Raw genomic sequence first — 25054 nt, 5'->3', positions numbered from 1 at the left:
ATAAGCTCGACTCTTGTTCGCGGGCTGGAACTTCCTTGTACGTTCCTTTATCTCTAGTTGTCCTCACTTCTCTTGACAGATTCACGTCTACAGAAATTATTTGGTCAACAGTTACTTTGAAATCCTTCATAACTTCAGTATGATGTGTTAAGATATCGCCCTGTTTGAGATTGCCTTGTGTTCCTCGGAGCTTTGGTGGCTGAGCCAGACTGAGGCCTGCAACAGTCTCCTCCCTTCCCGCTGTTTCAGCCCTTGCTACATTCAACATGCACAGAGTCGGACGATGGTTCGATCGCGGCCGTAGCGGGCTCAATGCTTCAACACACAGCCTCGACTCGCTAGAGGAGTCTCAAAACCTAGAGACGGCCATGCGAGCCGTAGACCGAGTCATGGACGACGACATCAAGGGCGCTGAAGCAGGCCTCGCCGACGGCAACTCTTCGTTCCACAAACTTGCCAAAGGCACACTGGCCTTTATGAAGGCTGCCTTGGGCTTCGAGCAAGAATTCATGAAGGAAGCCTCGGAAACCCTCTATGAGGCCGAATCCAGTGCTTCAACCAGCCACACAAGGGCCCAGCACGACTCGCGTGCTTTCCAATCCACCATCTATGAGAGAGGCTCAGAGTTTGCATTGTGCCAGGCAGAAGCCCAGATCATGTCTGCTGTGGTTGGTGTGCTCAATGAAAGTCTGACCGAGTCTCTGCGAGGGTTCTATAAACTCCGCAAAGCATATATTACCCTTGACAGCCTTGTGCAAATGGAAATCAACTTCAACCGCAATCGGTCGAAGAGCAATCTGGCAGTCTCAAGAGACCAGTCGACCGAAAGTTTGCCCTCGTCCATCTCTGGGAAGTCGGCCCCATTGACCTCAGAACCCCATCCTCATCACCAAGTCCAACCTGCTCAACCATCTGCTCTGAGGAATGCTGAACCCGTTGATGCGACGCCAGACAGTGATTCCGATGACGAATTCCACGAAGCAGATGAGACCAACGCAGTCACAGACAAGTACATCGGCAACATGGAGGTAGACGTGGAATCGGACCACGCCACGGAACTGGAACTGGAAATAGAGAAAATAAATGAACACCTTCCAGAAGAAGCCTTGAGCCGATCGACAACAGTGACCCTAGGCTTGCTCACAGAAGGACCTGAGTCAGACGTATTCAGCAACTCCCTAGACGTCTTCATCCACTCGGGCACCAACCTCATGTCAGGCTTATTGGCGCTTCTCATCTCCATCATACCGCCAGCGTTCAGCAAACTCCTCTATATCGTCGGATTCCGCGGGGATCGAGAACGAGGCATCCGAATGCTGTGGCAGGCTAGTAAATTTCCAAACATAAATGGCGGGATGGCGAGTTTAATTTTGTTCGGTTGGTACAACGGGCTGGTTGGCTTTTGCGATATCGTTGCGGACGCGGATCCCTCCAAACCAGACGACGTCGAGGCATACCCCACAAAACGCCTCGAGACACTCCTGGTCGAGATGCGGAAAAGGTATCCCAACAGCAAACTCTGGGTCGTGGAGGAAGCAAGAACAGAGGCCTCGAAACGAAACCTCGATCAAGCCTTGGCCATTCTCGCGAACCCCGGCAAGAGTCAACTGAAGCAGATCGAAGCGCTGCACATGTTTGAAAAGAGTTTGAGCGCCATGCATGCCCACAGATACCAATTGTGTGCGGACTCTATATTGGCGTGCGTGGACCTCAACGCGTGGTCTCGCGCTTTGTATTACTACATTGCCGGGGCCGCCCACCTTTGCTTCTACCGCCATGACAAAACCCTGTCCAGCAGTGACAGGGAAAAGCATGCAAAGCTCGCCGAAGAAATGTTTAAAACAGCTCCAACTAAGGTCGGGAAGAAAAAGATGATGGGTAGGCAGCTGCCATTCGACATCTTCGTGGTACGGAAGATCACGAAATGGGAGGAGCGAGCATCTCGGTGGAGTTGCGATTTCGTCGACGCTATTGGGGTCAGTCCACTCGATGAGATGATCTTCCTGTGGAATGGTTTCAAGAAAATGGACGAGCGGCTGCTGCAGAAGTCCTTGGACAATCTTGAATGGTCTGAAAGCACACCCAACTGGAGCAAGGAAGATGTCGACGAGTACGCGATCCTCGACATCCTAAGGGCTGTCATCTTCAGAAATCTCCGCCGGCATGAAGAATCAAAGAGCTTGTTGAAAAGAAAATTGTTGACTCAAGGTGCTCATGAGTTCAGGGGTTCGAATAAAGACGACTGGATGGCTCCAACGGCACATCATGAGATGGCAGTTAATCTGTGGATGCAGAGGACAGCGTACACTCAGCAACATGGAGCCACATTCATTCGAGATCCCAAGGAGGAGACACCTCCGGTTGATCTTACTCATGATGCAAAACTGATTCAAGAAGCAAAACACCACCTAGAAAAGGCGAGAGGATGGGAGAAGTACGAGCTCGACGCCCGACTTGGTCTGAAAATCACGGCTGCTCTCAATGCTGTGAAGAAATGGGAACAAAAACACCCTCATGTATTGCGATAGTGCATTCGATGTCGTCCGGACCGTGGTTGGTACTGAATTATCAACGATATTCCGCTGTCGAGGTGGGTCACGACCGGCAAAGTCATGTCTGTGCGATCAATCGTTCCTATCTGCGGCTTGGGTCCGTCATTTCGCCTGCCTTGGGAACTTCAGGCGGAGGAAATGAGTGCCTTCCAGCGGTGTCTCATAATACGCGGGAATATTTTCGAACCCGAAGTTGCGGTACATACCCAACGCGGTGGTCATGCTAGGCAGGGTGTCTAGCCTCACTTCATCATATCCAAGCTTCTCAGCTATAGCGATGATGTCGGAGGCCAGGGCTTTGCCGACCCCAGTCCCTCGCCCTGCTGGCGTGACATAGAGGCGCTTCATCTCGCAGACCTTGCCTCCCAGGCCAGCAGAGGGAAGAGGCCGCAGCCCAACACATCCGATTGCCACCTCAGCCTCATTCCGAGCCAAGAGCAGTTCTCCTTGAGGAGGGGAATACTTTCCCGGCATTCCGGCCATTTCGTTGTCAAAGTTTTGGAAAGATAAGTCGAAGCCCAAAGACTCGGCATAGGCGTAAAAGAGGGAGATGGTATCTGTCAAGTCGCGTGGAAGCCGGACGGGCGTTATGGAAAAGTTGGCTGTTTCTCTAGCCATTTTAGATACGGCGAAGTGGTATATCTCCGGCCAAGGGAAAAGAACGAGATACACAAAGGGTCAATCGAATGGCATTTCACCCGGCCAAGCAGCAAACTGGGCTGCAAAGTCTCTGGCTCAAAAGCAATTGCTTTTTGTCGTCCTGGTATTTGGTGCAGGGAGTTTCTATGAGTCAAGGGTGGGACATCCAAGGCCCCGGGGCGGTGAGAAGCCCTCCGAACCCGGGTTCATCCTCTTGTATTTGCCTCTGTACCTCTCCACCCTGGTGCCACCAAGTGCATCGTTCCACCTGACCCTGAGAGGTTTGACATCCAAGTATCTCTGAAAGTATTGTGTTCCTTAGAACGAGAGATGGGTGGTAGTCGAGAAAGAATTTTCTGCTTCACGTGCCCCAGCGCGAATGGTACCCCGGCTTCGTGGAGAAAAAAATCTTTAGCATGGACAGGGGTAACTATTTTTTTTTTTTCCTTCGTCAGCGGGTTCGTTACAAGTAGGTATCTAGCGTGAGCGAGAAACATTGCTTCCAGATGCTACAGGCAATCTTAGCGAGGGGTATTGCTTCTGACGGTTCTGATGCCTGAAGGTGGATACGTTAGGGTTGCTGCATCCGACGAAGCTTTGGGGGAGGAGCCCAGCAAAGGCACAGCAAGCAATGTAGAGCGACATCGGATCAAGTAGGACCAGCCGCCCAGCCCCTGCACTCCACCGCTTAAAGAGTCAAGAGGCGGAAGAGGAGGGGCAAGAGGGGGGCTTCGATAAGGTGCGTGGATAGGATTTGGGCCCTGGTAATTAGAACTTGAAAGCTGCAGGACGTTCGTCATTATTGCTTCTCCAGGTGGTGCAGATTCGCCAGAGTCACCTGCTCCCGGAGCTACTGGTCTATAGCCTGGGTGCCTGTAGCTTACCTGTCACGCTTGGAGACCCCCGACATGCCTCGGAACTGTATGCCACCCCCGATTCCTCGCCGGTGGCGCACTGTTGGCCCCGCCCGTTCGAGGTGCCCTGAGTGCCTGACTCTCCATCCCCAGTCCCCACCATACTTCACTTCTATAAAGTAACGAGTATCAACAAGCTCTCCCTTATCGAACCAATGAATGCGCGCACTTTCATTTACGAATTTTGTCAACACCAACTTGACAAACAGCTTGTTGATACGACGTGTTCGAGACTCACCTCTCTCCTGAGGGTTCAGATAAACTAGGGCAGAATGCAGAATCATCGTCCTACTAGCTTCACCTGCAACATGGATGTGCAAAGGCCTTGCCGTCACCGTTCGGATTGACGTACTGATGGATTTTTTTTTTTCTCCTGCCAAGGTGATGAGCTGCAGTTATAGACTACAGAAAACGCTCAAATCAAGCTGAGCGGGAACTTCCTGTAGACTCACCTTGCTGGCCGTTATATTGTGGCCATTTTTCTTTCACCCACTTCCACTCTTGCTTCTACTTCCAACCCAAGCTTTTCTTCAAATCCCCATTTCACTCTACTTGTTTGCTGATCTCTGCCGTTTGAACTCTCAACCTGACAACATGACCAATCTTCCTTCCGAGCCTGAATTTGAGCAAGCGTACCATGAACTCGTTTCCAGCCTCGAGAATTCGTCGCTCTTTGAGAAGAACCCAGAGTACAAGACAGCCCTCAAGGTCTGCTCCATCCCTGAACGCATAATACAATTTCGAGTGGTGTGGGAAGACGACAAGGGCGAACTCCAAGTGAACCGGGGATACCGTGTACAGTTCAACTCCGCGCTTGGTCCCTACAAAGGCGGCCTCCGATTTCATCCTACCGTGAACCTTTCGGTCCTGAAGTTTTTGGGGTTCGAGCAGATCTTCAAAAATGCCCTCACGGGTTTGAACATGGGAGGTGGAAAAGGTGGCTCGGATTTCGATCCCAAGGGCAAATCAGACAATGAGATCCGCAGGTTCTGTGCGTCTTTCATGAGCGAGCTCGGAAAGCACATTGGTGCCGACATCGATGTTCCTGGTATGCCCCACGCGACCACTTGCTGTATTCGGTAGGCTGACTATGTGCACAGCGGGCGACATCGGTGTATCCGGACGGGAAATCGGGTGGCTGTTTGGGCAATATAAGAAACAGACCAAGACGTGGGAAGGCGTTTTGACTGGAAAAGGAGGCAAGTTTACAATGTATCTTCCTGACAAGACACAATTTCTGACAAGTTGCAGGTACTTGGGGCGGCTCTCTCATCCGACCAGAGGCCACAGGTTATGGTGTTGTCTATGTGAGACCTCCTTCAACCTAGCGAGTTGCGTTGGACTGACCGAACCAGTATGTTGAGCACATGATCAAGTATGCCTCTGGTGGCACCGAGTCGTTCGCAGGCAAAAGAGTCGCCATCTCCGGCTCCGGCAATGTGGCGCAATATGCTGCCCTGAAAGTGATTGAGCTAGGTGGGACTGTCGTCTCCCTCAGTGACAGCAAAGGAGCCATCATCGCCACCACGCCACAGGGCATCGACCCAGAGATGATTGAAATCATTGCGAAACTCAAGGTCGACCGGAAACAGCTGTCCGAGGTCGCTGAGACCTCCACATTCAGCAGCAAGGTCAAATACATCGACGGTGCGCGACCGTGGTTGCACGTGGGACAAGTCGATGTGGCCCTTCCTTCGGCGACGCAAAACGAAGTATCTGGTGAGGAGGCTGAGGGTCTCATCGCAGCCGGATGCAAATTTGTGGCTGAAGGCAGCAACATGGGCTGCACAAAGGCTGCGATCGACGCGTTTGAGGCTCAGAGGAACTTCAAAAAGGAGAAGTGGGTGTGGTATGCCCCCGGAAAGGCTGCCAATGCAGGTGGTGTGGCGGTCTCAGGTCTCGAAATGGCCCAGAACTCTGCACGCATCAAGTGGACGGCGGAAGAGGTGGACGAGAAGCTCAAGTCCATCATGAAGAACTGCTTCGAGAACGGCCTGCAGACCGCCAAGACGTATGTTACACCAAAGGAGGACGAATTCCCCAGCTTGATGGCCGGCAGCAACATCGCTGGATTTACCAAGGTCGCGGCAGCGATGAGAGACCAAGGCGACTGGTGGTAGACGACGGACGAGGATTTAGAAAGACCAAACTAACGATGTGATTTGAGATGTGGTTGTACTCCGGGATGGCTATTGGAGTTCGGCGTATCTACCGAGTTTATACCTATGTACGAAATGAAATGAACAAGACCACACGAAGATTCAGAACGCATTCAACCTTCTTCCAATCGCTCGATGATTCAAGGAAAGTATTAAAATCTGCCCGGCGGTCTGTCTTGGCCTTCCACCAAGCATCGATTGCTTTGCTGAAATGTGTAGCAATCCAAGTGTTTGTTCGTACGTACAATGCCCCGATCAGTACTGGAGTGCTTCGCCTTGATCTCTCCGAGAATTGATATGCTGGGAGCGAGCCACATAGTCAACCCATCTGGAAAGGACGTGCTTGAGGAATTGTAGCCATCCGCGAAGTAGGAGCAATATACTTGGAGGTTGGAAAGTGTGATTATTGGCAGCATTCCAGATGAATTGCTGTGTGTCGTGGAGCACGAGGGCACGGAGTATTTTAATTTAGTAATATTTTCCGTTATCCTCATTTTGCGATTTCACAAACCCCGGTCCGTCATGGAGGCTGACCCGAATGGCAAGGAAAATCTTACGCCGTCTTTCATGGTATGGATAGTTCTGTAGGCTAATGCCTTTCCATGGGGAGAAATACACACAAAAGTGGTTGGGGCTTCAGGCTGATTATCAAGTATGTATGCTCATAGAGGCGAGACTCGATAGATGGCGCCACCCAGGCGCTGATTAAGAGTTCGCTTAGATAAGCTCGCTGGTTGTAGAAAGATCACTGTACCCGGTACATAGCTTCGCTTTGTAGCGCACGTGGCTAGTCATGAGGAGATTGTGTGAGGGAACAGGGCAGGAAGCAATCGAGAATTCCTTGGATTGATCTGAGACTCAGCAAAATCGTATTCATTCTATAGTATCTGCAAGGCTTAACACCCGATGGGCATATGCTTAAATTTGTGGGGTGTCTTTTGGTCAGAAAATGCTGCATGTCTTGGGTACGTAGCTCCACAAATATTTTTTAGGTATATATTATTATGTTTCGCATTTGTTCTCAACAATCAAACAAGTGATTCCTCGATGGTCTAGTGGTCATGAGTAAGTCAATCACATCCGAGCAACTAGCACTTGCAACATCATCTAACATTCAAACAGTTTCCGCTTGTCATCACAGATAACGAGCGCGGGAGACCAGGGTTCGATTCCCTGTCGGGGAGTTTTCTTTTTGCCCTGGGATGGTTTTCTTTTTTTTGGTGGTCTCAGTCAGTTTTGGTCAGTGTTCCGTTTTGTTTTCCTACTAAACTCACTGATTTCAGCGACTAAGGCTTCTCGACTTCTCTGCTTTTTTTTTTTTTTGGTATCAAGGTGTCACGAATCGCGCTACGAAAGGTGTCACAACACATAGGGCTTCCGTGATAAGTGGGAGGTATCGAAACGGGTGTCGAACAGACCCTGTAAAGGACGAGTCTATGCGTCTCCGCCAAACTGATCGATATCCTTTACGAATAGTTATGAATGTGAGAGAAGTTGACTACGGAGCAATACTACATATGTAATGCTCCCACAAAGTGCTTCCTTTGCAAAGTGTCCCTCAGCCGCATGCGACGAAATGTGACCATGTTCGGCCTCACTGACACCCTCGCGTGCTCTGAAGCGAAGCGATTGAACAGTGCCTGCTCCCTGTGACCCAATTGCATTGGCTTGTAGCTTGTCGAGGCGACTGCGAACTTATGATATCTCGAGCATGATCAGCCAACCAGCGAGAGCACTTGACCGAGGGGATGGCGCGTCGGGGGGGGCTGAAAACTACAATCTCGAAGAAAGCATATGCAGAGTACCACCTGGGCTTTGGTGATAGCGAGCGTGATGAGAGCATCAGCGTGCTGAAGGTAAGCCGAGATCGTAGGGCAGCATCACACTAGTCCAGGAGAGGAGTGAGCTGCGCGCGTAACTTGCACGCGTGCCAGACCATGTACGAGGTAGACCGTGAACACCTTGGCACCCGGACGCCGTTCCGTTCTTTCGTGCCCCACAACAATGTTCCTTTAACAGATGCGACTCTCAGACAAACAGCTGCAGCCATGCTCAATCTTTACACCGAGACAGCGTTCCAGGTGACTTCGGCGACCCCAGACTCAGTGGTACGCCTCCAAGTTCCGAGAAAGAATGGCTCGTTCGAAAAACCCAAATCTGCTTCCATCCGCACTGAGAATACCAGGGCCTGGAGCAAAGATCAACACTCCTATGCCTCCCATATCCTAGCCTCGCAAAGTTCGATATATTTCCGCGCGTCAAAAACATATCCGCGGTCGTTCTACTGGAAGGTGGTAAACAATGGAAGGGTATTGCTCGTGCAGTGCGCGGATTTTGCAAGAAGCGAGGGCGATATCAACGAGGCCTACTTTACCGTCCGGTTTGAGTTCCAGGATCCGATCATCCCTCGAGGCGTTACCTTTGCAGACCTGGAGGGTCTCGACGAGATCAGCGTCTTTGTTTGCACCGACAAAAACGAGATCTTCAACCTGCGCCTGCCAACGAGTGCCTTCCGCGACCCGCGTGTCCTGCAAAGCGAAAACCTCCCTCAATGGTGCCAGCCACTCGAAAGCTCCGCCCTAGGCATCGATACAGTCTATCGTATACATGCCCATACTCCTTTGGTTGTGGTAATATCCTTTGCTAGCGGAAGGTTACAGCGGTTGAAGAGAAGGTCTGTACAGGACGGCTGGGAACAGGATAACTACGACGACCGGTCATGGGGCGCATCGATCCGAGGGCTCGTCAGTCGCCGGGGTTATCATGCGATCGAGTTTGGTTCAACCCAGCTGGACTCAAGAACAGCCCAGACTATGGCCATTTCAGCCGATGGTGATCTCCTCTTCACAGTGTGCCTCAACCACACGTTGAGAATTTGGAACCTCAACAATGGGAGAATTGTTGCTACGAAAGACCTGGTGGGCGTGACACGGGATCCCAACGATAGAACCCATTTGAACCCAGCAGAAGATGCCCTCTTGCAAGTGTTTAGAGAAGACGAAGCGCAGAAGTTTCCCACCGTGTTGACTTACAGTCCCCAAGAGGGAGGGCAGTTCAAATTCTGGGATATCAAGGGGAGCCTCACAGACAACCTTATCGTTGACGACAGATATCCAGGAACGAGACTAAGCGCCCCAGACCCGGATCCGTCGGGAAACACTGTCTGGTCCATGATCGGATTCAAGCTCGATCCTGGCACCGATCGCAGGTCTACTCAGCTCTGGGTACTCTGGCGGAATCACAACTACCACCAGCTTTACAATTGTCAACTGGAATTGGGCAGCTTGGCAAGCTCATGGAAGTCAAACTGGGTCAAATGTAATGCAAGAGTGTCCACGAAGACTGTCCCTCCAGAGTTTGTCAGAGGTGACCAGCAAGATCCGTCTTCCAAGTGGTTGGATTTCTTCTTCCATCTCGGTCGCTACTCAGAAGCTGCCCTTGACACGGCGTTATCGATATATGAGGATGCGACTTCGACAAAGTTGACCACTTCGCAGAAGGAAGCTCCTCTGAGACAGCGAATGTGTACCACTGTAGCGGCCAACATTTCACTTCGGAAGTATGGTGACTCAGAGATGGACTTTGACCGGTTCTGTATCGACACTGATACACAATGGCGCAATTTCTACAGGATTGTGGAAAATTTCAACGACGACCGCAACGCTTCACTAGCCTTGGCCTACGATGCTTTCAGCGAGATGGCGTGGATTACCATGGCAGACAAGTGCTGTGCTATTCGAGAATGCAGCAAGTTTGAACTACTCCAGCAGAACGCACTCAGCGACATACAAGATCTTGAGGACACTACTGCTCGATTATGGCCCCATCGGAAAGTCAGCACTGACGACGGAGAACCCTTCCTTGACCTGGCCATCCTCATCTCTGCGGCACGGACGTTCAGGGAATCGTTTTCTTCCGATCTTGCTCAAGATCTTGTGGATGCGATCGAAGAAGACATATCGATTGGCGCTGATTATGTAAGTCCGACACGAATGTTGAACATTTATGATAGTACAGGATTTGGCGATGCCATATCGAACGAAACCTTTGAAAGACTCCAGTCTGATCTCTCTCCGATGGGCGGCATCTCTGGTCTGAACAACGAGCTTTTCCTTGGGGTATTAGAGCTGTTTCCGCTCAAGAGCAGAAGAGCAAAAAGCGCCTTGAGAAATACCCTTTTTGGGAATCTTCTCTTGTCTGCTGGTGTGCTCGACTTCTTTCCTTCCCAAAAACAAGTGCTCATGGATCTTCTTGCTCTGGCGGTTTTTGTGGAAGGCGAGTTGAGCCAAGAGGAGGCGAAATCGACGATATTTGACGCGTCGGAACTACATGAACAGATCGCACCCCTTCTCCGGCTGTGCAACCGCAATCTGTGGCTGGCATCGCACTCACGCTTGGTCCCATTAGAGATACTCGGCACTGATGGACACCCAAATGCCTCCCGCCGACGCTCTGATATCGTGACTGCCAACAAGAGACAGGTAACCATAATGGAGGACACATTAAGCAAAGCTGTTCGACCACAGCCTGCGGTGGAGAAACCATTGATGTATATGATCACAGACCAGTTGTCGGAGATTGACGACTGGGCTTCTGGAAAAGATACACTGGATCCAGAAGAAGGTGCAGTCTACCTTCAATGCGATCTGCTTGTTCAAGGCCAACTCGACCTTGCCACAGAGTTTTTACAGTACCAGCCTTCGACATCCTGGTCAAGCTACGTGAAAGGACGGTTGGCTACTGCGAAAGGCGAGCACGATGTGGCAGCACATTATTTTCAGAAAGCATCATATGGCCTGGCATGCGGCAAAGCGGTTGGAAATCTGGTTGCCCTTTCAGCAGGTCTCCTGTCGGCGATAGAAGCCGAGTGTTTCAACAACGGCCTGCCCGTCTACTTACATCATATCACAACAATTTTTGAATCTGCGAAAGCTTACAACGAAGCAGCTCGGTTTGCTCATCTGACATTAGAATCGCTGCACGCCGGGCAGGAGCCAACTCCAAGTTTCCGTACCGAAGTCTTGTCCAGATTGGTCACCGCAGAGCTCAAGCTATCTAGGTTCGATCGCGCCTACAACGCCGTGGTTCAGCTGCCTGACGAAGCATTGCAGCGATCGTCAGTGACGTCCCTGATCAACTCGATATTGAGTTCGAGTGGATCTGTCTTCGGACCCGAAGGCGTGGTACGGACCATTCGATCTCTCCCCTGGGCCATGTATCCTCAGCTTACCCGACACATGGAGTCACACCTTGTATCCCTTGCAAAATCTCAGATGGCATCCAGCCTGGCTTCAGGCAATGGCAAAGTCGACTACCTCAGCGTCATGCACGCTCTACGCATCTCCCAACACGACTATCGTGGTGCTGTTACAGTCCTTTACGACCGACTGAAATTAATCCGCAAATCTGGTCGGGCTCGACATGATCCAAAGGCCACAGCATTGAGACACGTCTTGCTTGCTCTCATCAATCTTATGGCGTGCATGGCACCGGACGAGGCGTATATTCTCGCGGAAACTGAGGACAGCACGGCGGCGAATCGGGGCCAGACGAGCGCAGAAGATATCAATGTACAAAATGACGAACAGATGAAGATGAGCAAACGACGGCGCGTGATTATCACTCTGGAAGACTTGCGCAAAGAATATCAGGCGATACTGGATAGGTGTAGTCGCATTGAGCGTGGCGATTTCGACTTTGAAATAGACGGGGACGAGAGTGAAGACGACAGCGAGGAGGTGATGGCAGATCAGAGTCAATCGAGATTGAATCTATCGAAAGCATCTTTGAGAAACGGGACCAGTGGTGGAGGGGACGCCATGGAATTTTGAAGGTCCCGGGGTCCATGTTCTACGATCGGAAAGGTTTGAGAGCGGTGGTATCGACTGAACGGAGTCCAAAGGCCATCCACATGTGTCTTTGTGAGATGTACTACTACTGGGATCAAAAGGGAGGAACAGCATTTCAATCGAGCTTGATAAAAGACTGGTGGCTCATTTTGAGGGCAAAAGGCGCCCCATAGTCGTCTGTGGGTTGCTGCCATGGATGGGCCTAAGATATCAATCAAGACAGATTCTCGGATCCAATTCAATGTAATGGCATGAGTATTTCATCGCCCCCCACTGACTGCTTTTCTGCTCGTTCTCTCGTAAGATTCCAAGCAAGCAAGAACATGGGATATGGACGAAGGTAGCCAGATGTAATACATGAATGACTGTTGCCACGATGCCACTGCATCTTCGAAAGGACGATAGACAGGCAGACAGACACACGCATGCACACACACTGGGATTTTTATGATTAGAAGCCTGGGACGCAGGGCTCTACGTACCTAACAAGTATGCGGAGTTCCTCGACGTCGCGGGCGATGAACGGGACAACCTGCTGCTGAAGCTTTTACCTCCAAGTGGTCTCTCTATCCGACGGGGGAACACTCAAGCTTGCTGCTGCCCACGTCTATCCTGCGCATGCAGAACAAGGAGTAGAGGACATGCATGCATGGCTGCCGGTAAGTCCCCAGTAGCAAGGAAAGGCGGGTGCAAAAAAACAGCCCATGACTGACTGACCTGGTGTAAACCCCTCAAGAGACATCTCGCTTGCCATCATTCAATCCTCTTCAATTTCTCCTTCCTCACTTCCTGAATGCACACCGCTGGGCTCCGGGACTTGCAGCATCTCACTGTCTTTGTCTTTTTTGACCGACGATGAAGGTTCGGGTGTCTTGCTCTTCCCCTTGTCACGAGACCGTGACCGTCTCTCTCGACGGTTCCGCTTTGCACTACGTCGTCCACTTTCGATGCTGTCCTCGCTTCCGTCCCTTCTCCGTCGTCGATCGCTGCCCGTAATGCTTCTTGCTTCTTCACCATAGTTGAGTTCGTCTCTGCTGCTGCGCGGTTCGGCACGTGTGCGATAGATACGCTCTCGTTCTTCTTCTCTCTCGCGCCGCTCACGCTCGTAAGCACTCATGCGTCGAGTTGGAGGCGATCTGTCGCGATCAAGGCGACCGTGTCTCTCATCGCGTTCTCTTCTTTCGCGAGTGTGTGAGGGTGGTGGGCTGAACCCGCTCGCCTTTCTATATTGCTTCTCCCGAGCTGCCTGGGCTTTGCGGCGATCTGCTTCGTAAGCGTCAGGCTCGGGAGTCTTCGAGAGCCGGCCGTATCTGGTCTCGCCTCGGTGACCGTTACGGTGCTCTCGATCATCACCTCGTCTCGAATGCCGTCGTTCTCGGTCCTTGTCAGCGTCTTCCTCCTTTTCCTTCAGCCGCTTGACCACCTTTTCGAAGGCAGACTTCCTCAGTTCTTCACTTTCAACGGCATGATACTCATCTGTCTTCTCCACTCGTGATTTGACATCCTCCCAAGAGTCAGAAATACGGATCGGAGGTTCTAGATGCTTGATTCTGGAGCGCAGCGCATCCACAGCACGACGCTGATGGCGGTCAGCAGCGTGCTTTTCATCCTCGCTTCTGCGCACCACCTTGTCATGTAGACGTTGGAAAATGAGCTGCAGGGCGTCTCGATCGATATTGGCTGTTCGTCGATCAGCAAGCATGACATCAAGAAACTCGTCGAAGGAAGTTCTAGGTGTGACTTCATATCGTTTGTCCTGCACGTAGTTAGCAGCGGTAGCGCAAATAGAAAGGCTCTCTGCAGCGTACCTCAAGGACATCATACACATCGTTCCTCCTCCCCCGTAAAGCCCTTTCTTCCTCCTCAACCATGTCCCAGAACAGATCCAAGGGCGTTGAGCCGGCTTGACCCAACATTGCAACATACCTCGGGTCGTTTTCGATTTCGGGTAGTATAGTCATCCACTTGGTGCCCGCCTTGATCTTGCCTTGACTTCGCAAACTTTGGAGTAGTTCCACGAATCTATCGCGGTTTTGTCTTTCGCGTCTTGCTTTGCTGGCTTTTTGCTGCTGACGTGCATCATTGAAAGTCCTTTCGAGAGATTTGATATGGTTCTCAAAAGCCGTCAAAACATCTGACTTACTCAGAAGCTTGAATTTCTCATCCGACTGTATCCTCTCATTCGACTGTAGCATCTCCTGGGCCTGCGCCCATCGGGTGTAGGGTTCTAAGTCGAGGGCTTTGAGAATAGCAACCAGATCATCCAGGGCTGATTTGCGAGTGGCGGCTTCCTGCTCGATATGCTGTTTCTTAAGCTCGATAATGTATTCTTCGAAAAGTTGCTTACGCTCATCCTCATTGTCAGTGGATCGGAACACGGTCTCCCCCTCGATGATGGGCCGGATAGTTTTCCATCGACTGTAGTGCTTGATCTCGGGGTGTGTTCTCAACATGTTACCGAAATCTGCGCGTAGCTTAGCCAGCCTTTCTTTGGCCTTTTCCCGTTCTTGTTGCCGAACCTCGACCGCATATTTCTCGAAAGCAGCCTTCCTGTCCTTGGGGTCTTTCAAGGCTCTATACTGAGGATCTCTGATAGTCGCGCGCATCGTCTGCTCCCAAGTCCAATCGGGCTGGACATTTGATCGTCGCAATAGTTTCATAAATGCAGCTTCCGCCTCTTCAAAGCTGGAATAATCCGGCACTACTTCCTTTGTGATGGCTGGCACCGAGAGTGCGCTCTCTGGTCGAGGTTTCGCATCGTAGGGCATGTGATCGTCTCGTTCGCGGTAGGATGCAAGTGCAGTAGATCCGCCGGCGACAAAGGCAGGGGTTTGCTGAGTTGGCTTCGGAGGGAGCTGGACAGAATTCAGAGCATCTCGATACTGTTGCGGCATCTCCCATACAGTCTGCTTGGTCTCGGAATTGGAGTAATACTTCCGGCCTTCGGGGGTGGTGTATTCTTTCCATGGCTGGGTAGACAGCGCTTTTTCCAGTGGTGTCATCATTTCGGCGGGTTTGGTCCATTTCGTCTCCTTTGTAACAGTGTGGTAGTAGTAGGTGCGGCCGTCGGGGGCACGCGCCTCTCGCCATTGTCCCGGTGTTGGTGGAAGACCGTTCATTTTCGCGCCTCAAGTATGATGATCCGTCATGCGATAAAATATAGTGACGATGTGAGTAAGGAGCGACAGGGCCAACCTGGACATTGGCAGCGGGAAGAAGAGCTGTGTGTTATTGGGAAACGGGAGGGAGTTGTGAATAGCGGAAAAAACCAAAGGGCAGCATTACATAAGCTGCTCATTGTCTCCGCACTGAGCACCATGCGCAGTCACTGGTCAACCTCATCGTTCTTCCTATGGCACGACACACTACAAACATCAGTCAAGCACCACTCTTCCGGGCAGAACAACTCACGTTCTCATGGAGACTATGTGCCATTGAGTAGTCACAAGCACGACATGTCTGTCAAGCGCCTTCTCCGGTCGACCTCCCAATATGGAAGCTGAACTCTTCAAATCAGCCTTGGTGGATGCCATTATCCCTGAAGACACAGTGTCCGAGATCTCGGAAATTCTACAAGCAGGAGCGGAGGCTCACAGTGACTCTAATCAACTTCTCGCCATCAAGGAACGAGACTTGCTCTTTTTTGGTATGTTTGGCGCTATTCATCTGAGGAATTCTGTCTTACTCATGCCCAGATCAGATGAAAGATTGAGGACACTAGCAGCCATACGGCTGCCTCATTGCGACGAAGATGTCTTGAAGTCATTTCTCTCACAGCTCTCCTTCAAGATCGATGTGTGGGCCGTCGAGGAGTCTCCTGGGAATGAACAAAATGCCTCCGGAGCAGCTCCTCCCAAAGACCTCGTGTATACGGCCGAAGCAATCCAGAAGAACGAACCCATGGTCCTGGCGAGTGAGACCACAACCAGCGGTCAGACTTTAACTCTTGTCTGGGAAATTGAAATTTCTCTCAATCGGCCCAGATTTCGCCTACCTCAGCCTGCCATCATCCTGATCCCTTCCGCGACAATCACCGCTCCTCAGCGGGATGAAACCGACAAGAATGACGATCTCGCACCCTTTCGACCTCTGGAAGCAAATGTACTTGAACCCATGCGCTTTCTCCCCGGGTGGAGGCAGAATCCTCCGTATCTTGCTGCTTCGAGACTGGAACGAGTCCTTCCCATGACGGCAACACACAAGCACCGTGTTCATCTCCAACACGTCCCATCAAGGCGGCATAGGGCAGTCCCTGCGACAATGTCACGAATCCGGTATCAAAAGGTGAACACCTTTACCACTGCGCCCACCACTGTTGCTTTGCTAGACATAGACATCATTCCATTTGTGCGAGTGGATGCAACGATTGAGCACATTGATCTATCGCTCAAGAACGGACGGACAGAGTCTTTGATGCCTGGATTTCTACCTATGCACGCCCGCTCAGGGGACTGTGTAACATTCCTTTACAGACTCTATCAGAATTCGGACCCGGATCGACATCCTGGTTTTGGATTCGCCAACCCAAACATTGACGTCTTATCAATTATGCTGAGATTGGCAATGCAGGTGAATGAACAATGTCATCCAGTTCTCGTCATGAATTGGACTACCAATGTCGATTTTACTCCAGCATTAAACCCATCCTTTGGCCCTCCTTCACAACCCATACAACGGCCAAATCGGCCAACAAGCCTTCCAGTTCACCCTGACAGTGGTGCAGTGGCATCTGCGCCCACCCTTAGCACCAGCCTGCAACCAACCTTTGCTACCGATTCGAGGAGTGGACTGTCAATATCCTTCACAGCCCCCATGACTCCGGTCCAAGTTGGCGAGCCATTCACGTGGAAGGTCCTTGTCATGAATAACTCTACAAAGACCGCCAAAATCGCCATCATTCCCTTACCTCGGGTCCAGCGCCAGACGACGCAGACCCAGCTGTTCGCTAAACGCCACGCGCCGAAATCATCTACCGCCTCGTTCCACCCAAGAGAACGGCGGCACACCAGATGTGGTGAGGACATTGATATTGCGCAAGCAATTGTCGATGAGAACGTTGTGTATGCCATGCACCATGCCCAACCTGTTCCTCCAGAGACCGATCTGATGGCCTTGACGGCTGAGTTGCGGATTGGCCCTTTAGCTCCTGATCAGTGCCACGAGAGTGATATTCAGATGGTCGCTTTTGAGGTCGGCACACTACGAGTCGACGCAATGAGAATAGTGGATTTAGTCAGAGAAGTGGAGGAAGGTGCTGCGGCCGCTGGGGTACTGACTGACATCAGAGATTTGCCAGATGTTGTGGTTGTGAAGGCAGCGGGCGGCAGTGATCGACAATAATGTGGCTCGGCAGCGGAATGTCCGAAGCACCCAAGAATCGATTGACAGGATACCCCAATTTTTGGACATGTTCCATGAAGATCGATCTCTGTAAGCGAAGCCGAGTACGGAACAATCTCGTTCTATCTTTGGGGCCCAACGAACTCGCCCTGTCTGCAACGTTGCGCCTGGGAGTCTGCCTCGCCATTTGGGCCAATCACAATCGGTTTCAACAATCCTTTCCAGATGTGGAATTCCGAATACGATAACACAGCCTAGTACAAAAGCCAGCTCTATGATCGTTGTTGGACGTTGGTAAATAAAAGGTCCTGGTCACCGGCTTCAACAGAAGGTACACATCACGTCTGCTGTCAGAGCATTGGAATATTAAACATTTGGACCGTCCTGACCGCAGTTTGATTCAGCACGGGAAAGATACCTCAAAGCCACAACAGGATGACCACTAAACACTTCGAGTTCAAGAATGAGGTGCCCACCTCGACGGAGAAGTCGTTGGAAGTTGATGCCAAATCTGCACCTCCCTCTCTCTTTTCCGACGCCTCGTACGCAACCACCCTTCTCGACCCCGATCACTTCCACGCTGGTACAATTCTGCACATTTCGGCTCGTGGGATTGGTGTATTTCGATGTCTAAGTCTCTCGTCGGAGATGAACATTGACATCTTCCATGACGACGGGAGTGTTGCATATACCTCGACGAGATTAAAGAGATGTTCTGGGGATGCGGTGCTCAGCCACCCGAAGCTCGGCGACTTGATAAGCACGACATACTTCTTTGGTCCCAAACGAGACCCTGAATTGAGGTTCATTCAAGGTCAGGCTGGGATATGTGGCGATTCGGACAAGATCAAAGTCTGCGGGAAGCTGAGTTCTCGATCTGCATCCTTCACCACTCCAGACGGGCGTTCGTTTGAATGGAGCTATTCCCACACGAAAGATGGGCTAGGCAAGAAAGTCAATATCATTGCATTACGCCAAAAGGAGTCGGGAACCATTCTGGCGCAGCTGATCAGATCGGATGGAACACGGACAGAGGGTACTTCCAAATGCTCTGCTGGGAACGGCGGGCAACTTATACTTGATCAAGAAGCGACAAGCCATCTTGACGAGGCAATGATTGTGGCAACTTGCTTGGTGATGTTGAAGAAGGAAATTGATCGGAGACGATGTATGCAGGCGATGGTTGTCGCTGGGGTTGTTTAACTGAAGTAGCGACATTGACATACATTTCTTTCTGACTTTCAACTCCCCATATCTAACGATGACTTGTCGATGACATTGTGTTATGATGAGATACCTGGTACGTGATTTAGAGAGTATCTCTGGAAGAGCTGTAGCCTATAATCTACGAGGCATATTACAAGTACTTATTAACAGGGGAGAGGCGGCGCAACTTGCATGTGGCAGTATGCAGATCTGAGAATCTCCACAGAATGGTGTGCTCCACTGTATAAAAAGTGCGGGCATTCATTCACTCCCCCGTATTACTTGGAGGTAATGGATGCGCATTTCGCGTTTCTGTACCTCGTCCTCGGTAGGATATGAACATCCATAGTTCGGCACCAAGTCATTCAATTCACCCAGCACAAAGATGACCTGAAGCGTCCGCGCCGAAGACATGTCGCGCAAACGCCGCAATACATCCTCCCCGGAGCCGGACGGCTCGTCCCCCGTCAAGCGGCCATACTACTGGAGCGATTCGGAGGAAGAGGACGCAGACGAAGTCCCCTACGTCGACCAGGCTAGTGGCCAGGTCGGTGCGTTTCCTGGACTCGGGGAGGACAGGGGTGAATTGTTCTACGGGCCTGCGTGTGATGGAGTCGATTACTTGAGGATGGTGCGGTGAGTCTCCCCCCGTCGGTATCTCAGTCGCGTGTCGCTGAATGTCTGGTATTCCAGGGCTAAGGGCAGGCAAAGGGCTGATACTTGATGGTTTGTCCCAGGTCGGAAGCAAAAGGTGTCCCGTCTATTATAACTGCGCAAATTTCGGCCACACGTCTGGATGTACTCGAAGAGAAGCAGGAGCTGGAACAGGGAGGTTATTATTTTGACGGCGCATACACTGCACTCAAACAAACTCTTCCGTCGGTGGAAGTGGAAGCAAAACCGTCTCTACCATCTGCCCAAATCCATTATTACGACTCGCTCCTTGCGCATTTCAGACTGGCCCGTGCCACGCTCAGGTGCCCACCACCTCTCTCCGCCGTTGAAGTCCTTCGTTCTTCACAGTTCATATCATTTCCGGCGAACACTCGAAAGGTGCAAAAGCAATGGGAGCAGCATATGGTGTCTACCGACCCTCACCCTGTACAGGTTGCTTGTATGGATGCGGACACCATCGTGGAGCTGGTCAGATTTCTTTCGGAAAAGCTGCACAAAATGCTCCACACGAGGGATCCGGCGAGGATAACAAGGGTTGGGGCTTGGACGTGGGCAGTCCTAGGGAAGTGTCGAGATCGCGGGGAGTTGTCGAGTGAGGAAATCGGAGACATCCGAAAGTTGGCGCAGAGGGCGCTTTGGTTACAAGACGTGGGAGACGAACGGCATGGCACAGAGGCAGAGGAAGAGGAAGAGGAGGAAGAGGGCGAGGCTGAGAACGAGTCTCCAAATGAGAATCCAGACGCTGGCACAAATGATATCACTGAAGAGACGACCACTCTCGAGAATGGACATGGAGAAGCAGAGCTTGTCGAAGGTATTGATGATTCAAATCGAAATCATCGTGTAATCTTGGACATGATAGTCACGATTGCCGGCGAGGTTTACGGCCAAAGAGACTTGCTGGATCTTCGAAGCCGATGGACTGATTGATGACAAGTGAGATGAAGTGAATTGAAAATTGAGACATACTGCCGCACCTCTAATGGGAAGTACATATTGCTGGTTTCAACAGCTACGGGAAACCGCACCCACTCGGCCCTCATCTGTCTTACAGCAAACGAGTCTCTTACTGCTGGTACCCGGTCCTGGATTTGACATTTGCCTCAATCTCTCAACAACACCCCCTGTGGGTTACACAACCTTGGGTTGCCCCGTTCCTTCTCCAGGACTATGCTATTTACCTCCCTCGCCCTCCTCATGTCAACCATCCCTCGGCAAGCCATGGCGGACTACAACCCGGATATTTCCAATGGCACCTGTTACTACTACGATGGCGTGGAAGCCGATTCCAGGTACATCCCTTGTGGGAATGCCGCTCTCGGCCACAAATCATGCTGTGAGAGTCTGGACATGTGTCTATCGTCGCATGCTTGCTATAACGGTCAATGTGAGAATTGCCCCTTGCTATCTTGAGATTTCTTGTACTGACCACGATCAGTTGGCGTCACCTACTTGGCAGGCTGCACAGATTCTAGTTATGATGACCCTGCCTGTCCTCGCAAAGGAGATTTTGAAGGTAGGGAAAAGAAATCCTCGTCCAGTCCGTCGCACACTCGTTAAATCCCGCAGGGCAACCGTGGGCCGGCTTAGTTTACTGCAATGGCACCTCGAATGAATGGGTCGCGTGTGAAGACGAAGGCAGTACAGTCACGACACCCTTACCTTGCTGGTGCCCCGAGGTTGAATCAAGAACCGTGGCTTTTACCGATTCCTCCGTCCTCAAGAATATCATGTCCTTGCCAGCAACTGTAGGCCGCAGTGTCAGTTGGAAAGATGCTGATGCGTACTCATCTGAACACTCCCTGACTTTGACGCTTCTTCCCTCAGACGCCGAGATCACCACTTCAACATCCGTGACCGACTCGGTGACTAGCACAACCGATCCTCTATCACCCTCATCTACAGCATCCGCAGCAAGCTCTACTCAGCGCCCATCTTCCAGCTCTTTTCAGACCTTCACTGCACCCGCTGCCACCTCGACAGTCACGCCAATCGCCTCTGGGTTGAGCACAGGACAAAAGATAGGAGTGGCATTTGGAGCAGTATGTGGAGCAGCGATAGTGCTGGCTTTTGCCTGGTTATTATGCACAGCTTATCGTCGAAGCGCAAAGAGGAGACTGGACAACACCGAGCCCGCACCAATGAGGGAGCCCACACTACCGCAGGTGGACCGGAGGCCGTCTGACCCAGAGATGAGGAGTCCGGCATGGTCGGGTCACAAGTCAGAACTCCCAGCAGATGAAAGTGTGACGAGTACCTCCCCAGCACCACTATACCAGGACAGTCAGCGACCGCAGAGTGCGGAGGTTGAGGGTAGCCCGGTCAGAATTTCTCCTACGAGACCTACGCAAGATGGTGGATTAAGGGTACCTGGTCGGAAAGGAACATATTACGAGATGGCGGGATGATACACAAATAAATTCGAGCACGAGGGTGTTTTATGCGAATCACGGTGATTGTGATTGAGAGGTGTTCCACGGGAATCTTGCAAAGCTGGTGGAATGGATATTCTTCATTTTCTTGATCCGCCACCCCTAATCCTTCGCAGCAGCTGCAACAGGCGCGGGATCCTGCGGTCCGCCGTCAGCTTCGAGTTCTCTTGTCATTGCATGTTTTTTTTTTTTTTTTTTTTTTGGCTTGATAGATCCCCACTGAGTGTCGCTTGGGACATACTTACCAAATAGACCTGATACAACTTGAACCTCAAGTCTTTCCCGTCGTGCTCCGCCAGCACCGCCCTGGCGGACCACTCAATGGTCAACTGTTTGCCGTTCCTCAACCCGTAGTCCACCGTGCCGTACAGCATGCACTCGAGGCTCCCCTCGCCAAACGGGAAGATCTTGTCGAGCTTGTGCTTCCTGGTCACAACCGGCCCCGTCCAGAGGCTCTTGCGGAGCTCTAGCACCTGGTCACGGCCCTTGACTCCCTTGGAGCCCATGACGAAGTCGGCGTCCGGGAGGAACGAATCCGCATAGTCGTCGTGCGCGCTCGGCGTGTCGGAGACGTGGTAGAAGCGTTCGAAGAAAGGCACGATGCGGGGATCGATCTTGTCCGCCAGCGAGGGTGGGACTTGGCCTGTGTACGTCATGTTGATGTCGATGTGGAGGACGAAATGGCGAGGATCTGGTAACAAGGAGTATCTCTAAAACTGCGGTAGGGGCTTCGAGAAGGACTGGCTGTAAGAAAATGAGTTATAAGTACCTATGTATACGGGCTCAATCTCCTGCGCCCAAGTACACTTCCGGCAAAATATTGATGTCTCTTCAATGGGCCCCGCATCGGCGCGGGGGGACCGGATCAAGCACCCAAGGCTACACAACACGGTATGTTGGTACAAGTATTACCTACTACCGGGTCTCGAGTTCATGTGATACACCTCTCTCCGCCACGGCCGGCGCAAGCATGTGCCTCCTACTGTAGTATAGGTCTGGTGAGAGGAGGTGCTTCGTCAAGAGTCTCGGAATTCTGTAGCTACTTGGCTTCGGCCGTTCCGACTAGAAAGCCTTTGATCTAAACACTCCCCCCTCCTTTGTCATCCTGAGCCATGTGGCTGTCTGTTTTCTATTTCTCGCCTGTTTTCAGAATCCTACATAACATAGTTCTCGCAACGAATTGGGCGTCGGACTCCCCACTTCAAGGGATCATCCTCCTGAAGGAAAGTGAAGCAAAGTTTTTCATGATGCAAGTCTCGCACACAACGAAGAAAGTCTATGGCCGCAATCTCTGCGGATCTCTGGGGAAGGGTGTGGCCTGCCGCACGTTATCCAACCCTAGGAAGAACATGACGATACGGTTCAGGCCCAAGCCGCCACCAGCGTGAGGCCGGCACCCTTGCCTGAAGGCGTTGACGTAGTCTTGAAAGCCCTCTGAATTCGGATCAACCCCTTTGCTCCTCATTGATGCCTCTAGCTCTGTGGCATCGTTGATACGTTGAGCGCCGGACATGATCTCTTCACCACGCATGAAGAAGTCGTAGGAATTCGACAATTTCGGGTCGGACGGGTGTGGCTTGGTGTAGAAAGGCCGGACCACCATGGGGAACTCGTCCAGCACGTAGAAATCAGTGTCGTACTTTTCTCTGATCAACTGTCCCAGCTTCTTCTCCTGAGCTGTCGTCAAATCGGTGACATAGTTGTCTTGTTCCGTGGTGTCGACACCGGCGTCTCTCAGAATTTTGATCCCTTCAAAGTACTTCAACCGTAAGGCTTTGCCGTCTTTGATCCGGAAGTCTCCTGCACGGGGAAAGTACTTTTGCACGACAGCAATTTCATCCTTGAAGCGAGTCTTGAGCTCGTGGACAATGAAGACGATGAGGTTCTCAGCAAATTCTAGTACTTCATGGTAGTGGTGATTGAAGACCATCTCGAAATCGAGACCGGTGAACTGAAAGACGATTAGCAGTAGTTCCCACGGTGGATGAGTTGGAAGGCCATACCTCTGTCAAATGTCGATGCGTATTGCTATTCTCCGCGCGAAAGACCGGGCCAATCTCAAAGACACTCTCGCAATCCCCAGCAATAAGCATCTGCTTGTGCAACTGCGGAGACTGAGCAAGGAATCCACTCTTGCCAAAATAGTTGTTCACTTCGAAGACCCCAGAGCCGCCTTCTGTCGCCGCGCCAAGGAGCTTAGGTGTGTTGAACTTGCGGGAGCCAGCCTTGCGCATGAATTCTTCGAATAGTCCTTCGACGCCCGACGAGATGGTGAAGATGGCTTGATTGCACTCTGTCTGTAGATCAATCACCCGGTTGTCGAGACGGGTTTTCAGCGTGACGATCGGAGCTCCCTCGGCATCGACTGCTGGTCCTTCTTCTTCCCCCGTTATTGATGGTGGCGGCGGTCGCTCCGCATCTTTCACTTGCATAGGGATCTGCTCGGCGGCGGAAGCTATCAGGTAAATCTTTGTGACATGGAGTTCGAGGTCGCTGATTGAGGCAGAGGCCACTGGAGGGTTGGGCTTCTTGACTATTCCAGAGACGCGGACGAAGGAGTTGATGTTGACGCCCACAGCCCATTTTACCATTTGCCTAGACACAGCATCCCCTATTGCTGCAACGACAGCTTGAATGGTTTTGCCTTGCTGGCGCAACATGAGAAATGCCAACTTTGCACTTTGGCTTCTGGAGTTGTGGACTCTAACGATCACGGTGACTTCTTTGTCGACGTGTTCCTCTCCCAGCTTCTTGAGATGTGTAATCTCGGGGTCGTCCTGCGGCAATGTACCATATTTGTCCTTGGCCGTATCCTCGGAAGCCTGTGCTTGTTGGGCTGCTTTCTGCTCTGCCTCTTTTGCCTTTGCTGCGGCCTTTTTTGCGGCTTTCTCTGCCTCCTTCTGCGCTTTCTTCAATGCATTCTTCGAGGGTGCGCCGTCGGCGGACACGTTAGGGTTATCTTTGGCATGGGTCGGTAATGCGGCTTCCTTATTCTCCATTTTGGTCAGATTGTTATAGCCAGGACCGTTATCAAGGTAGTTGCGGCAGATTTTAAGAGTGCACCGAAGATTGCGATTGAGTCATGCGAGGAAAAGTGGCACGAGTGGGCTGTTCGAAATCACGGTGTGGTGGTGGGGTTTGTTGGAGAATGTCAGCCTCGCGAAAATTGGCAGCCTCGTCAGGCCACACAGAGAGCGACAGTAACCAGAGGATAAGTGGTGCGAAGGCACAATATAACGCACCACATAATTTCATTCAGTTATTTGGGTATCTCATATGCTCATTGGT

General features: G+C 51.5%; 11 protein-coding genes across 11 annotated transcripts; 7 read left to right on the top strand and 4 right to left on the bottom strand.

Moving 5' to 3' along the window:
* Positions 1-266: 266 nt before the first annotated feature.
* AYO20_08519 (hypothetical protein) lies at positions 267-2528 on the top strand (the record flags this gene model as incomplete). Its single annotated transcript, XM_022646795.1, has 1 exon — positions 267-2528. The coding sequence occupies one exon, from the start codon at positions 267-269 to the stop codon at positions 2526-2528; it is 2262 nt and encodes a 753-aa protein (XP_022497239.1).
* Positions 2529-2654: 126 nt separating this feature from the next.
* AYO20_08518 (hypothetical protein) lies at positions 2655-3170 on the bottom strand (the record flags this gene model as incomplete). The annotated part of the gene is made up of 1 exon (XM_022646794.1): positions 2655-3170. The coding sequence occupies one exon, from the start codon at positions 3168-3170 to the stop codon at positions 2655-2657; it is 516 nt and encodes a 171-aa protein (XP_022497238.1).
* A 1529-nt stretch (positions 3171-4699) lies between these two features.
* On the top strand, positions 4700-6225 carry AYO20_08517 (NADP-specific glutamate dehydrogenase; the record flags this gene model as incomplete). The annotated part of the gene is made up of 3 exons (XM_022646793.1): positions 4700-5153; positions 5357-5412; positions 5461-6225. The coding sequence occupies 3 exons, from the start codon at positions 4700-4702 to the stop codon at positions 6223-6225; spliced, it is 1275 nt and encodes a 424-aa protein (XP_022497237.1).
* A 1787-nt stretch (positions 6226-8012) lies between these two features.
* On the top strand, positions 8013-12095 carry AYO20_08516 (hypothetical protein; the record flags this gene model as incomplete). The annotated part of the gene is made up of 2 exons (XM_022646792.1): positions 8013-8120; positions 8199-12095. The coding sequence occupies 2 exons, from the start codon at positions 8013-8015 to the stop codon at positions 12093-12095; spliced, it is 4005 nt and encodes a 1334-aa protein (XP_022497236.1).
* Positions 12096-12870: 775 nt separating this feature from the next.
* On the bottom strand, positions 12871-15232 carry AYO20_08515 (hypothetical protein; the record flags this gene model as incomplete). Its single annotated transcript, XM_022646791.1, has 2 exons — positions 12871-13869; positions 13922-15232. The coding sequence occupies 2 exons, from the start codon at positions 15230-15232 to the stop codon at positions 12871-12873; spliced, it is 2310 nt and encodes a 769-aa protein (XP_022497235.1).
* A 373-nt stretch (positions 15233-15605) lies between these two features.
* On the top strand, positions 15606-17453 carry AYO20_08514 (hypothetical protein; the record flags this gene model as incomplete). The annotated part of the gene is made up of 2 exons (XM_022646790.1): positions 15606-15759; positions 15814-17453. The coding sequence occupies 2 exons, from the start codon at positions 15606-15608 to the stop codon at positions 17451-17453; spliced, it is 1794 nt and encodes a 597-aa protein (XP_022497234.1).
* A 435-nt stretch (positions 17454-17888) lies between these two features.
* On the top strand, positions 17889-18656 carry AYO20_08513 (hypothetical protein; the record flags this gene model as incomplete). Its single annotated transcript, XM_022646789.1, has 1 exon — positions 17889-18656. One exon carries the CDS (start codon positions 17889-17891, stop codon positions 18654-18656), a length of 768 nt encoding a protein of 255 aa, XP_022497233.1.
* A 415-nt stretch (positions 18657-19071) lies between these two features.
* AYO20_08512 (hypothetical protein) lies at positions 19072-20264 on the top strand (the record flags this gene model as incomplete). Its single annotated transcript, XM_022646788.1, has 2 exons — positions 19072-19295; positions 19397-20264. The coding sequence occupies 2 exons, from the start codon at positions 19072-19074 to the stop codon at positions 20262-20264; spliced, it is 1092 nt and encodes a 363-aa protein (XP_022497232.1).
* A 291-nt stretch (positions 20265-20555) lies between these two features.
* AYO20_08511 (hypothetical protein) lies at positions 20556-21742 on the top strand (the record flags this gene model as incomplete). The annotated part of the gene is made up of 3 exons (XM_022646787.1): positions 20556-20721; positions 20773-20850; positions 20904-21742. The coding sequence occupies 3 exons, from the start codon at positions 20556-20558 to the stop codon at positions 21740-21742; spliced, it is 1083 nt and encodes a 360-aa protein (XP_022497231.1).
* A 126-nt stretch (positions 21743-21868) lies between these two features.
* On the bottom strand, positions 21869-22422 carry AYO20_08510 (hypothetical protein; the record flags this gene model as incomplete). The annotated part of the gene is made up of 2 exons (XM_022646786.1): positions 21869-21904; positions 22012-22422. The coding sequence occupies 2 exons, from the start codon at positions 22420-22422 to the stop codon at positions 21869-21871; spliced, it is 447 nt and encodes a 148-aa protein (XP_022497230.1).
* Positions 22423-23042: 620 nt separating this feature from the next.
* Positions 23043-24765, bottom strand: AYO20_08509 (hypothetical protein; the record flags this gene model as incomplete). The annotated part of the gene is made up of 2 exons (XM_022646785.1): positions 23043-23717; positions 23770-24765. The coding sequence occupies 2 exons, from the start codon at positions 24763-24765 to the stop codon at positions 23043-23045; spliced, it is 1671 nt and encodes a 556-aa protein (XP_022497229.1).
* Between the last annotated feature and the right edge of the window lie 289 nt (positions 24766-25054).

Source organism: Fonsecaea nubica (assembly GCF_001646965.1).
Source record: "Fonsecaea nubica strain CBS 269.64 chromosome Unknown Scaff68, whole genome shotgun sequence".
Taxonomy (NCBI): Eukaryota; Fungi; Ascomycota; class Eurotiomycetes; order Chaetothyriales; family Herpotrichiellaceae; genus Fonsecaea; species Fonsecaea nubica.
This window is presented reverse-complemented; position numbering and strand designations above follow the sequence as displayed.